Here is a 14,027-nt window from a genome sequence, read left to right on the forward strand (position 1 = left end):
GTAAAGACAATGTCAAGGTCAAGACATGAAGGAGTTAAAATCCAAGTCAAGACTGACACTCTGAATAGTTAAAAAAAAAACAGTGAAGAGTTGAGATCAAAATCTTGAAGAGTTTGGACTAAGCTGAGACCAAAATACTGACAGGTTAAGACAAAGTTAAGACCAAAACAGTGAAGAGCTAAGATAAATACCTTGAAGAGTTAAGACTATGTCATGCCCAAATTAGTGAACAAGTCAACAGCAAGACTTATAGCTAGGGTCAATTGAAGACCAAAATGCTGTAACGTTAAGACCAAGTCACGACCAAAATATCAACCCATTAAGCATTAACCAAGACCAAAATTTTGAAGAGTTAAGACCAAAACCTTGACTTTGCATATTCTTGTAGGCTGACTAAGGGCTAAGTCAAGACTAAGGGCTCTATTTTCGTGACTGGCAGAAATCCGGCGCAACGTGCTGTAACTGTGCAGAAGCAGGTTAGACCCGTTGTTGCTAATTTCATGGACCATCCCACCGCAACGCATATAAAAGAGGGACAACTGCGCTGCTGTAGGCGTAATCAAAGCCAATTTCAATCCTGTCCAGTCAAAGCAGCTCCTCTCATTCCCTTTAAATGCGGTACATGGCGGAAGGAGAAACTGATTTGCTCGAGTCCGGTAGGTCAAAGCACGTAAAGTACCGGTACGTTTATATGGATCTGTAAAAGACATCACAAATGTCTGCGCCTGAAGGAGGCCTTTTGAGACCGCCCCTCAGCCTGGATCATTCATGTGCTGGTCAGTAGGATTGGATGATTTAGAAAATATAATAATGCTAATAATATTAATAACGTAATCAATGAAGTGATTTCTAGAATGACTGAGAGGGTTTGATGCCTGGTGTTCACATATTTATGAATGGAATACATCTTACATCCACCACACGTCCACGGACCCCAGAATCTGTCTGCCTGTGACCCAATCAAATTCACCAAAATCGAGTTAGACCTGCATTCCCAGCAGACGTAAGTTTAGGCCGACTTTCTTCCATCAAATTGGCACTATGAAGAACAAAGGGCACACACACGTTGCGGCGGTACGCCCAGCTTGTTGCAGACTGGTCTGCCAAATTGGCAAACGCGCAATGAGCCTTCCGCTTCTATGGCAATCAAGATAAGCCTGTTTTTGCGCTCTGTTGCAGATGTGCCGGCTATGAAAAGACACCCTTACGAGTTTGCATGATTAAGACCAAGTAAAGCCTGAGCTACTGAATATTTAAGAACAAACACAGACCAAGATATTGAAAAGTTCAAAAAAGGTCAAGAGTCAAAACATTGTTTCTTTGGAGAGGTGACAGCAAGTCAAGACCAAAACACTGATGAGTTAAGACAAAACATGAGTTACAGTAAGACCAAGTGATGACCAAAACCTCAAGAGTTACTATCGTAACACCAAGTCAAGACCATCACGCCAAAGAGCTGAGACCAAACATAGACCAAAACACTGACCATTAATGTCAACGTCAAGCCCAGGAAGAATTAAGCCACCTTTGTCATTTTGTCAACTCACTACCCTGCATTCATTATATTTAGAATAAAATCGTTCTCAATTCGGTTTTTATAGCCACCAACATTTCATTCAATAGTCCCTGCTCATCTTGACGTTTGAAAGAGGAAACATCTACAGTATGCCTCTTTAATACTGTAGATGTGCAAATGTTCCAAATGTATAATCATCCAACAAAGAGCTTGTTTTATTTTCAGCGTGTATTTTCAAATGTGCATGGTGCAAACCCCCACTGCTCATCAATATGTGTGTGGCATCTAAAGGGCAGCTGCCTGTTGACATTAAAGACATCCAGCAAACGTTTGACATTTAAGGCAATTAAATAAGCAGAGCTCAGGGGGTGAAAACAAGACTTGTTTTACGATAAGGATCAAAGTACAAACCAAACAAATATACAAGGGACACTTCATTCTTCACTTGCATCTTGCGAGTGGAATTTTCACTTAAAACCTGAGCCTGCTCATGCAAACCTCCCTATTGATGAGTGAAATGTTTTAGACCAAAACGTCTGCTAGATTTATGGAAGGCCTGTGCGCTGTTGAGTCGATTCTAGCTGCCCGTTGTTCACGTACACGTGCGCACGCACACACACACACAAACACACACACAGATGCAACCTCACACAAACCCTCGCGATGCGTTTAACTTGGCGGTTTCTAATCTTTGCTAGCTGCGGCCGTTCAATAAGCTATTAGGCAGTGAGTGGACACGCATGCCAAGACCCGCTCGCACTGAAATCATCCATCAGTCCAGGCAGGGACATCCACTAAAACACACACACATCCCCGACCCACACACAACCACGCACAAAATGGTGATAATGCCGAGGTTTGTCTGATTTCATCCATAAGCATGTTTTTAAAAGCATTAAAATCAAACAAACAGCATCAAGTTTCAAGTTCTACCCTAGCGAAGAAGGCAAAATGACATGGCATTAGAGCCACACTGAAAAGAAGCGAAAGTAAAATCACAAAATGAAATTGTAAAGTCATGAGGAAAGTCTTGAGAATAAAGTCATAAAGCTACAAGAATAAAATAAAACTACAACACAAAAGGAAGTACTTTACGAGAAAAAGCTGTGATGTTGCGTAAATACAAGAAAAGAATGGGTCATGATAGGAGATAAATTTATAAGAATAACACGGTGGAATAATAAGGAAAAAGTCATAATTATACATGACTTTAATCAAGTTACTTGGATATAGTTTTAACATTACAAGAAAAGGTCGCAATAATACATAATTAAGTGGCAAAGTTATGAGTTCTTAATATTACCAGATAAAGTCAAAAAATGTGAAAATAAAGTAGTAAAGTTAGAAGAAAAAAGTGGTAAATTACGAGGAAAAACTTGCAATGTTATATGACGAAAGGTAAAAGGTCACAAGAATAAAGTAGTAATGGTAAAATACTAACATTGTTACATAAATAAAATATTGCACATAAATCCTTCCTAAAGTTGCAAGAATAAACTGTCACGAGGAAAGTCATAAAGTGGTGAGTAAAGTAGTAAAGTTCAAAAACAAATTTGGTTGTTATGTTTATGTCATTTGAAAGAAGAGGAAATACTACAAAGCAGTACATTAATGTCCTAAAATAGGTTTCTCATAAAATTTGAGTTTGTTGAGTGGAATTTTTAGTTTTGTTTATTATCTTGTGTATATTGTTTTGTCTAACTTTAAGTGATACAAGTGGCATTTCAGTCCCTTTTATTTCTTTTTAACCATCTTTTGTACTGCACCTTTTTCAGAAATAACTTGTTCCGTCCTCTAATTTACCCACTTGGCATGAAGGGTTAAAGTGCCACCTGTTGCTTCGGTCTCCACTGGCAGCTTGAAATAGCAACTCTCAGCCTAAAATGTGATTGGGTATTCTTTTGGCCTCATAATTTGGAACGATTAAACGAACGAACGAACGACTGAATGCACGTACATACTACATACATACATACATACGTACACACATCCAGCTGAAAGACAGCTGAAAGATACTTATATTCACACTTTTATGCAATTTGGAGTCTTCAATGAATTTAGCATGCATGTTTTTGGAATGTGGGAGTAAATGCATGCAAAGGTTGCAAACTTCAGACAAGGAGGCGGAAGCCCAGATTCAAACCCAGAGTCTAAAAACTGTGGTAAACAATTGACCACTACACTGTGAGTGGGAAACTCTGGTTTTATAAAATACCCACGGACACGTGTAGTTTGATGTACGACTTGTGCAACTTGTAACAAGCTAAACAAAACACATGAGAGCACTTGATGACTCCCCGAAGTGTAAATGTCAGAGCAGACTTTTAGTTCAGCTCGTTATCCTGTGAAAAGTGCAGTTGAGGTGAGAAGTTGTTGCAACAACAACAACAAAAAAGTAAGGAAAAAAAATAACCACAATCTCTTCAAACAAAATGTCAAGTAAAAAAAAAAAAAAAAAGGGGGCCAGGAACTGGGCTTAATCAATAATGTCAGATTTTAGGAGTTGTTAAAATTTGCATCGGTGAAGGCTCATTTAATCCTAAAAAAGTAGGTTTGGATGGCCTCACTTTGAGCTGCCGGCCTCAATCAATACCAAGTCAATGCTTTCCACGCTAAACAACTCCAAGCCTAAAAATTGCACTGCGAGTTGGTTCCTTTTTTTTGAGGCTTCAATGCCCCTTCTTCTCCCGTCTGTTATTCGGCGCTCTCATCCCTTTCCCCCATGCCACTCACCAGCTGCAAGATACCAGTTGGCGCTTTTTCACGCTGCCACATCGCTGTCTTTCCCTAAACATATGCCAGAGATACCGTGTTTCCTCTCCGCCCGTCTAGCCAAGCGTCACATCCATCAAGGTGACAATTCTCCTTATTTGCCGAGCGTGAAAAATGTTATCGCATCTGTCTGCATGCGGCAAGCAAGCAAGCAACCCCCACCTCCTGTCCTCTTCTAGCACATATTCGTCCTTGCGACGGCCACGTGTGGTCCGATTGCCGTTTTGGACATGACAAATTGCAATTGTCCACAATTCAAAAGGGCATCTGGGAGTGTGCAGGACAGGAAACCTTTACTGTAGTTTAACTCTCAAACTGGCATTAAGGAACACGTACAATAAACTATTGGCAGCAAATAGGAGGTGAAACCTGTCGTGAAAAGCTAATTATCTCATCAGCAATAGCATTAGCTAGCATACTAGCCTAAATAACACGCTAGCACACACTGACGTGACATCACAGATGGGCAAAGAAATACTGGCACTAGTGCTTTACACACACAATATAAAGTATTAAAATCTTCTTTTGGCATTTACACACAATATTAAATATTAGGGAATACTGGCAAATTGTAACGGCAAAGTAGACTGCGTGGGCTATTAATAGCTGCATTCGGCTCTCCACGAGGTGCTTATAAAGACTGCCAACATAACAGGACATCGCAAATGTGGACGAAAAACACCACCAATTAATTAAACCTAACAGCAACATCACCACAATCCCATTAGATGGCACTAAAGCTTGAACACAGAAATAGTGAATAGGGGAGATTTTAAGCAAATAACGGGGAATTGGTTAAGAAAATAGTACCAAGCAGACAAATTTGTGAATGCCAAACAACAAATACACCTCCGCTATATTGCATTTTTTTTTTTTGGTGAAAGGTACCAGTCTTTCTGTCGTGGAAATCCCCGCTATATCACAGCAAATCTCTGGTTATAGCGATTATTCAAATTTTTCTTTACTGTAATGCTGTTGCATGTGGCAAAGAAAGGAGAGCCACAGTCGCCGATGCAATTTTTAGCATACGTCACACACCTCCCCAGAAGGTTCTGTCTCTTAAAGGAATAACTGGTGCTATTTTTTTGTATTCAAATAGGTTAACATGCATGTTTCTAGAACACAGAAAAAAAGCCAGAGTACCAAGGGTTTAAAAATAAATAAATAAATGCCTGAACCGAGATTCAAAGTGCTCGATTCTGAGGCAGACGTGCTTACCATGTGCCTATTGTGTTGGTCTCTGTTATTTACGATGGGAATTATTATTTTTTTGTATCCAAACAAAGCCAGAAAGTGATTGGATTCGATGTTGACAGCTCCACTGTACACGTACACACACTCACACACACAAGTTAATAACCGTAAAGGGCACCAACATGGTGAGTAAGTGGTTAGCATGTCTGCCTTATAGTTCTGAGGCCCTGGGTTTGCATCCCTGCTCCACCCGTCCTGTTTTCCATTTGCATGTTTTCCTCGGGGTTGTGTGCATGTTACGTTTATTGAAGATTATAAATTGTCCATACGTGGGTGTGAATGCGAGTGCAAATGCTTGTTTGTCTATGTGCCCTGCGATCCACGGTGTACCCTTTGGCCAAAGTCAGCTGGGATAGCTTGCAGCTCACTCATTACCCTAATGAGGACAAGCACTTTAAAAAAATAAATATAAAAAGGATGGATGGATTAACAATGAAATAACTATTCAGGCCTTATTAATCAGGGTGCAGCACATGATCGCAATTAAAATATTGTAGCGTGACATCGATGATATGGAACAAACTTTTGGTTAAGTTTCCTCTGAACGTTGTGGTGTCATTGTTTGACATCGGGATGTTCTCTCGGAGACGCTTTGAAAAAGTATAAAAGATATCAAGTTCTCAAGGAAGGACAGACAACATGGAAATATAATCCCTTTGGCCAAGGCTGTCACTTCAGTGCAGCCGTAAAAGACAAAAAATAGCGAGCGAGGTGAGTCACCAAGGGAATTTACGGGCTGTCTGTACCATTCAGGCTCCTGTCGAGAAGAAACGTTTTAATGCGGACCAATGATCTTAAAAGCCTTGCATTCTATTGCGGCAAAATATCAATTTTAGGTTCATTTGTGAGGAGGCGGCTTCCACTAATGAGCGCCATAAACACGCAATTACAACTGAGTGACATTGTCCCCCGTCATTTAATCATCAATACAGTCATCTCATAATCAATGGGATTGATAGTTATTTGCTCTAATAGTGGTATGATCTTAGCCCTCAATTAAATGGTCGATAACTAATTCAACGTGCACGGAATGAATACATCCGTTTATGGGGTACCCTTGAGAGCGATGTTCTATACAGACACGCAAAATAACGGACATGGGGGCACCGGATTGCTCAAGGCAGCACGAAGCATTCTGTTCCAAAAGTCCCTTTAGAGTCCCTTTTCATCCTGTGCAGTCATTAGTTCAGTGAAATGAAAGTGCTGGACTCCTGTTTTGAAGCCGGTGTTGTATTAATAGCAGGTGCTCAGAAGGCAGTGCACAAGGTCTTCTGTCTCGCTTATTCTAAACATACAATTGTTTACAGTTACTTGGAAGAAGGTGTGAAATATAACCTTGTATAATCTTGTGTCATATATAATACTCCTTCACAAGGTCTCAAGACAAAAGCATGATTATCTGATCACGCATAGCAGTCTGTTCTGGTACATTTGCGTTACATTTAAAAACTAACTAATTCATCCTGTACACTCATTCTTGCAGCAAAATGAAAACACATGAATGTTCTGGGCTCCTGTTTCCATGCCGTTGTTTTAGCCTATCATTAAAAGGGGACCTAAATGTAGCCACCTCTTGATAAGATACATTAATTTACTGTACAATAATTTGGATCACAGTGCACAAAAATGACACAAAACAATGAGCCACATGCGGCTTCACCAAGACAAAGATATGGTTATCTGATCACATCACATTGACAACATCAGATGCAGTATTGACAAATTCCTTGTGTGGTTTTTTTTGGAAGATACTTGGCAAATAAAGATGATTCTGATTCTGATAATCTGCAAAGTCTCCGAACTAACTGGTGACACACAAAAACCTGAGCCACCTACTGATGAACGTACAATTGTTTACAGTTACCTGTGCAAAACAACCTTAAAAATTAGCCACATGCTGCTTCAGCTGCTCAAGACAAAGACATGATTGTCTAATCACCGGTAGCAGCCTATTTTGGTGATTTTCTTTTTTTTACAGTTGGTTGATTAATATATCCTGCACACTCATTCCTGCGATGAACTGAAAAAGCATAAATGTTCTGAACTTGTGTCCCTGCCATTGTTTTATGTGGTACATAGGGTCTTCTGACTAATACGGCAGCTGTTGTCATACTTATTCGGAACATTAAGCCACCCTGTGTTAAACGCAGTTACTTGGAGCATAGCGAACAAAAATAACCACATGTTGCTTCACCATGTCTCAAGACAAAGACACAATTATCTGATCACACATAGCAGCCTGTTCTAATACATTTCCATTACATTTAATAACTGGTTAATCGACTACTCTGCCCATCCTTAGTCCAAAACATCAAGAGCGCGACAACATTAATGAACAAGGAATAGTTCTTTCACCCACCTATAAAAGGATTATGAAAGTCTAGCTGGGGAAAAGAAGAGAGACAAAAGGAAAGCAGAAGAAAGGGATCGCCACAAAGATGTCGAGCATCATCGCTTTCTTCCCGGCGTCTCTCACTTCAAAGATGGGATATGAAGAATTTACAGCGGTGAATCTTTAAAAGCGAACGGCGGATGTTCTCAAATGGCGGCGGTGGCTGCTCCAGGGGAGACAGGCTAAGAAAGGAGTCGCTACCGTGAGCCTCACTGATTTGTTTGCATTTTTCCTTCCCTTTCCCTTTCCATGCCGAACTTCTTACAGTAGACATATTATTCGATTTGCCTCAATTGAAAACAGTTCCCTGGTGTCCTAATGAAACGCCTCACATGCTCATTTCAAAATACCGCAAGGATCAGGTATAACAGCACACAAAAACCCGCTGTCCTGTCTCATGCAAATGAGCCACTGCTCACTACACTACTTCTACTGCTATGTACAGTATTTACTGTATACAGGAGGTCATCGATTAACAAGTAGGTTCTTTTGCGATGGCAGCAACGTAACACAAATTTGTGCAGTAGTCCATCAGTAACATATGCTATCGTGGTAGTAAAATCTTCATGCATGTAAATATCTGTATGAAAAAGACTTTCAGGCCATAAATAAAAAAAAAAAGTACGACGATAACAGTGTGCCTGCTTGTCTGTTCATAGTGTGTAAAATGTACTCTAAGTCTTGATCCTTGGGGTGTTTATAAAATAAAATTTAAAAAAAACGACACCTGGAAACTTGAATAAATACTATATGAAAAAAGATAATGTTAAAAGTTAAGTAAAACAAAGGAAGACAAAACAAGGTTGCAGTGGTACTTACCAAGACAGTAACGACTCTCAGCACCACTCCTCGCATGTTGTTCTCCAACTTCCTGTCCGTCAGGGTCCCATTCAGGCCATGAACTGGATCCCACGTGGCCAGCTTCAGTGAACACAAACAAAACAAAACAAAAAAATACAAGTTCAGCAACTACTTGAGTTGCAGTCAATGTATTGCGATGAAAAAGTACTCACATCATGCAGGGGAGACAAGTGAAACCCAAAACAATAACACACATATCCACCTCCTTAATATTTTATCTTCTGTTGTCCTATTTTTTATTATGGTCAACTTTTGCATGTGCAATCACGTCAAATTGTTTTCCTTTTAAACACAAAACTACCGGGTTTATCCCGAGTTCAGTGTGCACCTGTGAGTTTTATTTATTTACTTAAAAATGGTCCCCAACCACTTTTTTTTTTCCATCTGTGCACCGCCTACGCTTTCAATAAAATATAGCTTTTGGCATCTATGATCAAACTAGCCTGGCTTCCCTGAAGAGAGGAAACTCAGTAGGAAATGATTTGAAGCTATAGAACACAGACGTCAAACTCATGGCCCGGGGGCCAGATCCGGCCCGCATCATTTCATGTGGCCCGTGAAAGCAAATCATATGCGTTGACTTCATCTCTTGCTAAAATACCAAAACTGCAGATTGAGATATTGCAAGCATTTCTTGTTCTTGTCCAATCCCCCTTTAAAATAAATTGAAAAAGTATTACTGAAAAATGTATAAAATATTTTTTACTGACTTCCGATTTCAAAACTAGTTATCTGTTAATTTGTTGTGACTATGTAATAATATTTGCGGATCATACATTTGTATGGGTTCATAGTAGGGATGTTCAATACCACTTGTTTTCGGACTGATACCAGTACAAGTATTCACTCCTAAGTACTCACTGATACCAATACGATTAGTACTTTTGATATATAAAATTTCAATTCACACAATGACAGATAATTGTGAACAAAGATCTTTCTTTCTGACCCACATAATAATTCACCGATGTGTCAAAGGTCGCAGTGTAGTGCCAACTATTGGCGAGTAGGACTTTATGTCAGATTTTTAAAATGTATTTATTTTTTTGTCTTCAGTATCTGTGGCTGGTATCGGCAGCCTTTGCAAGTACCCTCTACCTTGAAATGAGGCCGGTATCGGCCCGATGCCGACACCTGGTATCGGTACTCGCTCATCCCTGATCATAATGGCCCTCCGAGGTAAACCATACCTACGATGCGGTCCGCCACAAAAATGAGTTTGACACCCCTGCTATAGACCCTTAAAATTAAATAAAATACAATAATATAACATAAAACATCCATTCATCCATTTTCTGAAATGAAATCAAATCAAATAAAAATTTAATTACATTTGAACAATAAATAAAATACAGTGAAGATACGAGTTCCGTTTCAATAACTACATAAAATGAAATAAGAAAGGCAGCATATAATTTAACCCAAAATGAATTGAAATAATATAAAATGAAATAACTAGAAATGAATTCGGAAATTAGGTTACTAAAACTGTAAACCCCTCCAAATAAAAATTAGACCACATTTTTTTAATATACAGTGGGTCAAAAAAGTATTTAGTCAGCCACCAATTGTGCACGTTCTCCCACTTAAAAAGATGAGCGATGCCTGTAATTTTCATCATAGGTACCATAGGCGAGTGGAGGACAGAGAACTTTGTCTCTCATAGGTGAGGTATACCTATGATGAAAATGACAGTCCGCTCTCATCTTTTTAAGTGGGAGAACTTGCACAATTGGTGGCTTACTAAATACTTTTTTGCCCCACTGTAATTCTCATATTATACTCACCCTATATACATTTGGGGTTGTATAAATGAGATAAAAAATGCAATGGGAAGCATATAAATACACATAGCACAGCAAAATCAAAGAGGAACCCAATACCAAAACAAAATAGTACATTATGCATTATCAGTATATTTGCTCTATATTTTACTATAACATTTAATTTAGTATGAGGTCAGCATTAACTATAAAGTGGATATGCATGTGGGATTTGCATGGCTTATCCTTGCAGCAGCTTGTGATAAGGACGGTGCAAGTAGAAGTGTGTGTGTGTGTGTGTGTGCGTGTGTAGGTGTGTGTGTGTGTGTATATGTGTGTGTGTGTGCGTGCGTGCGTGCGTATATTAAGAGGCTAACTCATTGTGTCTAGACTGTGCTCCCCTATGGACTGCCACTGCTAATATCAGCCCACATCCACTTTTCATGCTATAGTGCTAATGTACAGGCATCCCATGCTATCATTCCCTCATTGGAAAACTGCATGATAGCATCGCCAACTGATTCAAATTCAAATGATCCATCCCTTTACTTTTGAGGTATTGAGTTTCCTTTCAGAAAATACATACATATGTTACCATATATCTACACAGTATAAGAATCATATAACCTGCTCTTGAGTATCATAGTTTTATAGCCACAAGGGGACATATCTGCATGGTATCTGGGGATTACCGCTGATGTGATATTCCGTGATTTTATTTATATATATATATATATATATATATATATATATAAACTAGACTTTACACTGATTTTATCGGGCTGATCGGCTGATCGGCTTTAATGTCATAATTCGCCGATCCGATCAATGACGTCCTTGATCGGCTCCGCAAAAGACATTTACTCTGCATTTCCATCGTGCACAGTATATTTGAATCCAAAAGCCAGTTTATTTTTAGCCTTGTCGCGCGTCTTCTGACGTAGTATTGGAAATATCTGAAGGACAATACATTTATTTACATTTTTTTTTTTTTAAAACATGTCGGCCGTGTGGAACAGAACACGTCTGAGACAGACAACATGTAATGCACAGATCAGACTACAAAACAAATTTGCTCTTTCACGATTGCACTATGTCAAACTACTACTACAATAAAATCGTGTATTCCGATACCACCGCATTCCGTTTTGTACGATCATTGGGCTTTATCTCAAATGCAACTGGATACATTCGTTACCGTGGCGACGACAACAAGATTGGAGCACGCCGACTTTGTATTATAAGGACAAAATGGGGAAAAACGTGTGTTGGTGGTCACCGGTGCTCAGGACAGGAGAGGATGTTCGTTTAAGGCTTCCTTGAGGTATGTTCCTGTACTTTGAATACGATACGGCTCGCAAGCAGGCAACAAAACGTTATGTAGCCAAGCAAGCTAGAGTACCACGAACGGTTGAACGGTCCTGTCGAATCATGCTCTAAAGTTTCGGTGTGGGTGAAGTAATTTTATTAAAAATAAAGTAATTTAATTACAGTAAGTTAGCACCGATTATTTCTGTCATGTAATGTTGGTTTGACCTGACTGATTAGAATACACGATCTGACAAGAGCAGTGATTTCCAACCTTTATGGAGCCAAGGAACACATTTTACAATTGAAAAATCTCACGGAACACCAACAAACAGGAAATAACGTAATTATTTTGTTTTGATGTTGACTTTGTTACACATGTTTACAACTGTAAGGTCAATAGAGGCATGTGGTGTCCATTTTGGCTTAAGTTACCAAATATGGTTCTTTATTCGAAATAGGATGACTTAAAAGATTTTGTTCTATCGCATTTCCACTCGGTGATGGCATGTTTTCTGCTCTAATCACACTTTTAGACTAAAATCCAACTCACAGAAACTAACGGAATCACATTTAACAGAAATGTACTTTTAATTGAAATAACTATTAAAAACTCAATCCCTGTTGTTGGTAAAGTCATCATATTTTAGCTATTAAAAACTGTCTTGGCTATTAGCATTGGTGTCTTTTTCTTTTGTCATTAGAAGCGCCGCGTCCAAATGCGACGGCAATAAACCGTGAGACAATTCGAGTTATGGCGCTTTAATGTTCCGTGTGCTTCTCTGGGGAAATCACCACAGTGTCGCCGCAATATTGAGGAAACTATTTTGGTAGGGAGGACTGTTGATTTATGCGCATCACTCATGGCAGCGCTTGCACCAAATGACACGTGAGATGTTGGGTATCTCATGTTATTAGCCCTGCATGATGACTTCATATACTAAATTTATTCATTATGTACAGTAGTCTCTTTATTGTGTTCCTGTGTTGTTTGCACCAACTATGTGAACTTTGGGACACACTGGGATGGTTCTTTGCACTTGTTGCATGTTGCGTTGTCCATTTCAGTGTTAGGCAAGTTACACCAAAATGTGTGTGTGTGTGTGTGTGTGTGGCTTTCAGTTTGTTCCACCGTATATTAATTACACTTCATATAATTACTTTATTTTGGTTCGATTATTTTCCAAACCAACTTTTTATAGCATTTGGGATATAATATTGTCTCTATGGTGCCTCAGTAAACATGAAATATGAATTAAAATCATCCACGCATTCCTGAGTTCCAGACGTTTTTCTGCCGAGAGGCCTGAAATCAGGTCATTTGAATTTCTCGAGCTTATCTATGTCATTAGCGAAGATCTCCGCCTTCCCTTTCCGCTCCCGAGTCAGCGCTGTTAACATAACAAACACGTGTTGTCACAAGTGGGTCTTCTACACTCAGGCAACCAATCAGAAGAAAGGGAGAGGTCTTAGCCAAATATGGACAAAGCGGATACAAAACTGGGTCAAACAGAAGTAGCTGTCAGAGGCACCTTTTATGGACACTCGTATAAGAAAACCAAGGTGTTTTTTTAAAAGAAATTGACACTTTTATACTAAGTCCATGTTATAGTGTCACTCTATGTCTAAATAGTTGAAATATGAGACCTTTAAAAACACGTAACAAATAGTTTGACACTTTTCTTGGGGCTGGAATGAATTAATGGCATTTCAATTGATTTGAATGCGGAAGATTCATTTGATATTATAGTAATTTGTACACATAATTCGTAAGTCACTCGTAAGGTTCCACTGTATTTAAAAGAAGCACTGTGTTTTTCCCTGTATGCTGCATGTGTTCATTCATATTCTAGCTCTTCTTCTCTTTTATGTGCTGCTGCCACTGCTGTGTGCTTTCCAGCCTGCGCGTCTTCGCTTTCCTTCTGTCATGGCTGCTCACCACTGCACAAAGCGACAGTTGCACCAGACAAGCTGGTGAGCCATTTCACTGCTCCAGCATCCCCCCTCCACTCCCTCTCCCCCTACCACCCCTTCATTTTGGTCTCCCCCGCTGATGAGCAACATGTGTCAGCGCAGTCTCGGAACAGCTTGCGCGACGTGCCTTCCTGCTGTCTTCTCCCTCTTATCTCACGACTTTTTTTTTTTGTTTATAATCCCCCTA

The 14,027-nt window shown here is 39.5% G+C and overlaps 1 protein-coding gene across 6 annotated transcripts in view; it reads right to left on the reverse strand.

Annotated features, from left to right (window-relative positions):
• Positions 1–14,027, reverse strand: part of grid2 (glutamate receptor, ionotropic, delta 2) — a 456,195-nt gene that overhangs the window by 106,169 nt on the left and 335,999 nt on the right. For all 6 annotated transcript variants that reach the window (XR_009787777.1, XR_009787779.1, XR_009787778.1 and 3 more), the window contains exon 9: positions 8,754–8,855. Coding sequence is in view for 3 of the 6 variants with exons in the window: in XM_061767886.1 (XP_061623870.1) it covers positions 8,754–8,855 (102 nt within the window). In the remaining 3 variants the exon portion in view is untranslated. The remainder of the gene's footprint in view (positions 1–8,753; positions 8,856–14,027) is intronic.

This window comes from Phyllopteryx taeniolatus, chromosome 3, assembly GCF_024500385.1.
Source record: "Phyllopteryx taeniolatus isolate TA_2022b chromosome 3, UOR_Ptae_1.2, whole genome shotgun sequence".
Classification (NCBI taxonomy): Eukaryota; Metazoa; Chordata; class Actinopteri; order Syngnathiformes; family Syngnathidae; genus Phyllopteryx; species Phyllopteryx taeniolatus.